Source organism: Poecilia latipinna, unplaced genomic scaffold, assembly GCF_001443285.1.
Source record: "Poecilia latipinna isolate Pla-1442-1.1 unplaced genomic scaffold, P_latipinna-1.0 Scaffold2415, whole genome shotgun sequence".
Taxonomy (NCBI): Eukaryota; Metazoa; Chordata; class Actinopteri; order Cyprinodontiformes; family Poeciliidae; genus Poecilia; species Poecilia latipinna.
In genome coordinates, this window is record NW_015115031.1 from 70,494 (window position 1) to 73,480 (window position 2,987).

At 40.2% G+C, this 2,987-nt stretch overlaps 1 protein-coding gene across 1 annotated transcript in view; it reads left to right on the plus strand.

Annotated features, from left to right (window-relative positions):
* The window catches only part of LOC106937702 (phosphoglycerate kinase 1-like), a 20,653-nt gene that overhangs the window by 10,189 nt on the left and 7,477 nt on the right, over positions 1-2,987 (plus strand). Inside the window, exon 2 of the mRNA XM_015019339.1 lies at positions 503-516. Within this exon, the coding sequence (XP_014874825.1) occupies positions 503-516 (14 nt within the window). The remainder of the gene's footprint in view (positions 1-502; positions 517-2,987) is intronic.

A 2,987-nucleotide genomic window follows, 5' to 3' on the forward strand; every position in this document is an offset into this window, starting at 1 on the left:
TAATTGAGATTTGTAAAGGTTTTCATAGAACTTTTTAAAGATGTCATTAATTGCTGCAGAATCAAAAAACTGTTTTCCGTTTGAATCTGTGATTGAAGAAATAGACTGAGAATTAGACTTCTTTTTTGTTAAATGTGCTAAGTATTTTCCAGGTTTATTGCCATGTTCATATAACCTTTGCCTTGCAAATCTAATTTTAATCTCTGCCTCCTTAGTCAGTAGACAGTCAAGTGATGAACGAAGAGCAGTTATTTCCTTAAGTTTGTGTGTTGAGGGTTTTTTAATATAGTTTTCTTCAGCAAACTTTAGTTTAGATTCTAAAATTTTTTGCTGCTCAGTTTGTCTGTGCCTTTTATAACTTGTATAGGAAGTAATGAGACCTCTTGAATAGGCCTTTGAGGTCTCCCAAAGTAATGACGAATTATCAGTGGAGGGAATATTAATAACTAAGAACTGTTTGAATTCTTCTATAAAATAAGTTATGAATTTTTGATCATAAAAGATAGAGGAGTCAAGGTGCCAACGTTTGTTTTGAGGACACAGATTTCCAATTTTACAATTAATAAAGACTGCAGCATGGTCGGAAATCACTATGTTACCAATTGAACTGGACATTATTGATGATACTATACTGTTCGGGACAAAGAAGTAGTCTATTCTTGTATAGCACGAATGCACTTTGGAGAAGAATGTAAATTCTTTGTTTACCATATGTTGAGTTCTCCATACATCCACGTAGTCCAGCTCCTCACATAAAGCAATGAGAGTTTTGGCCTGGCGAAGAAGACCGAAACTGCCTTGAGGAGATTTATCCATAATTGGGTTTAGGTGGCAGTTAAAGTCCCCCCCAACAAATGAGTTCTTGATATTTAGATTCACTAGCTTTGTAAAAGCAGTGATCATGGATGGCCAGGAGGGAAGTAAATATTCAAGATTGCAATGTCCTCCCCATATAAAACACCTCTCACTATGACATAGCGACCACCTTCATCCTTTATGCAGTCAGTTGGTTTAAATGGTAAATGCCTGCTAATTAAAATAGCTGTGCCTCTGCTCCTTGATGAGAACGAAGAGAAAAATACCTGTCCAAACCCCCCTGAGCTAATTTAAGATGTTCTATAGAATCCAGATGCGTCTCCTGTAATAAGGCTATGTGAATCTGCTCTCTCTTAAGATAGTTCAAAACCTTTCTCCGCTTAATGGGTGTGTTAATGCCATTTACATTCCAAGAACACATATTTAAAGTTGACATAATAGTATTTCAAGAAAATAGGGTAGGATAAACACTGTATACATTTCCATTTATTGGTCGTAGCATAAATATACAAAACAAAAAGGAAAAGAGAAAAAAGGAAAAGCCGGATGAAAATATAACAAACAATCTAAAACAAAACAAATAGATCATGCCCAACATTGGCACAAAAAAAAAAAAAAAAAAAAACTTAACACTGTCCTACTCCTAACTGGAGAGGCTAAGTGTAAAGGCTTTCTAGCTGCAGAAGATAGCTTCCTACTCAGAAGGGTAACAGCGACACCCCAAACGCAATAAAAAGAAGAGAAAAACTACTGTAAATGTAGCTGCAACGCCATCAATGCCCCTTAAATATTAAAACCAATCTATCCTTCATTCTCAGCATTAACGCAATAGTAACGGGGAAAAAAAGAAAAAAAAAGGGATAAGATAAAAATGAATTATACAAGAGAAAAAAAAAACGAGGAGAAATTAGATGTCAGTAGCACGCAGTCACTCAAAACGCACCGTTGAAAACCCCACAACCACAAACGAGCAAAAAAGCACTTCAATTTCAGTCCAATGTTCACTCACCATCAGTAGCAGGAGTGGCATCTAACGATTTAATAAAGTCTTTCACCTCAGATGCATCTTTATACACCTTAGTTGAGCCGTTGTAGGTTATCTTCAGCAAAGCAGGGTAGATATGTCTGTAGTCGGCACCAATGGCACGAAGAAGCTTCTTCACATAATCAAAACTTTTTCGTTTACGAACCACAGCAGCCGAAAAATCCTGGAATATCATCACCGTGGCGCTCCCGTGCTTCAAGGGTCGGTTATTCCTGCCCAGCTGGAACGCTGCATTCATAATACGCTGTTTGTCTTGAAAATTATGCAGCCTCACCAGCACCGGGCGAGGTCTTGGCTCGGAGGACGGCACCTGATTTGGAGTGCGATGCGCTCTGTCTATTTTAAGTCGGCCCGTTTTTGTTTTAATGTGAAGAAGTTCTGGCAGCCAGGTCTCAAAGAAACGAGTGGGATCGTTGCCTTCAGCCTTTTCCGGTAGGCCAACAATGCGGATATTCTTCCTTCTCCCCCTGTTTTCTAGATCATCAGCACGCTCCGTCAGGTCCTTCACCCGCTTTCCCAGCGATTCGAGTTTGTCAATGGACGGGACCGAGTCATCCTCTATAGCTGAGAGACGGGTTTCAATCTCTTTTATGCGTGTTTCATGGTCTTCCAAATATTTACCATGCGTCTGTAAGAGCAGAGAGACTGGCCCGAGTTTCTCTTCGATAACTTTAGTGAGATTCGCAGTGACTTCACGAATCACCTCGCGTAGTGCTGGATCCATTCCTTCTGACACGGTGCTAGCAACCATGTTAGCTTCACTGCTCTGCGGCCTGGGATTCTCCTCGGCGTCGACTGTTGGAGTTTTCCTGCGTGGCATATTGTCAGACTGAGTCGAAAAATATCTACTAATACTCATCGCAGTGTCGCAGAAAGAGAATGAAAGTGTTCTAACATTATTCGTGGGGTATAAGTGGAGAAATATAATGGAGTGGCGTGCTAACACTCCAAAGCACGACCGCACCTCAAGCCGCCATATTGAAAAAAAGCCTGCCTATATTGATAAATGTATAGCATGTGTTTTCAATTGATCTTGTTGCGGCAAGGGCCGAGGACCCAAATTTGGGTCCTCTAGCGAATGACACCGACATTACTGTGAAAGTCTGACTGCAAAGTTCCTGGAGAA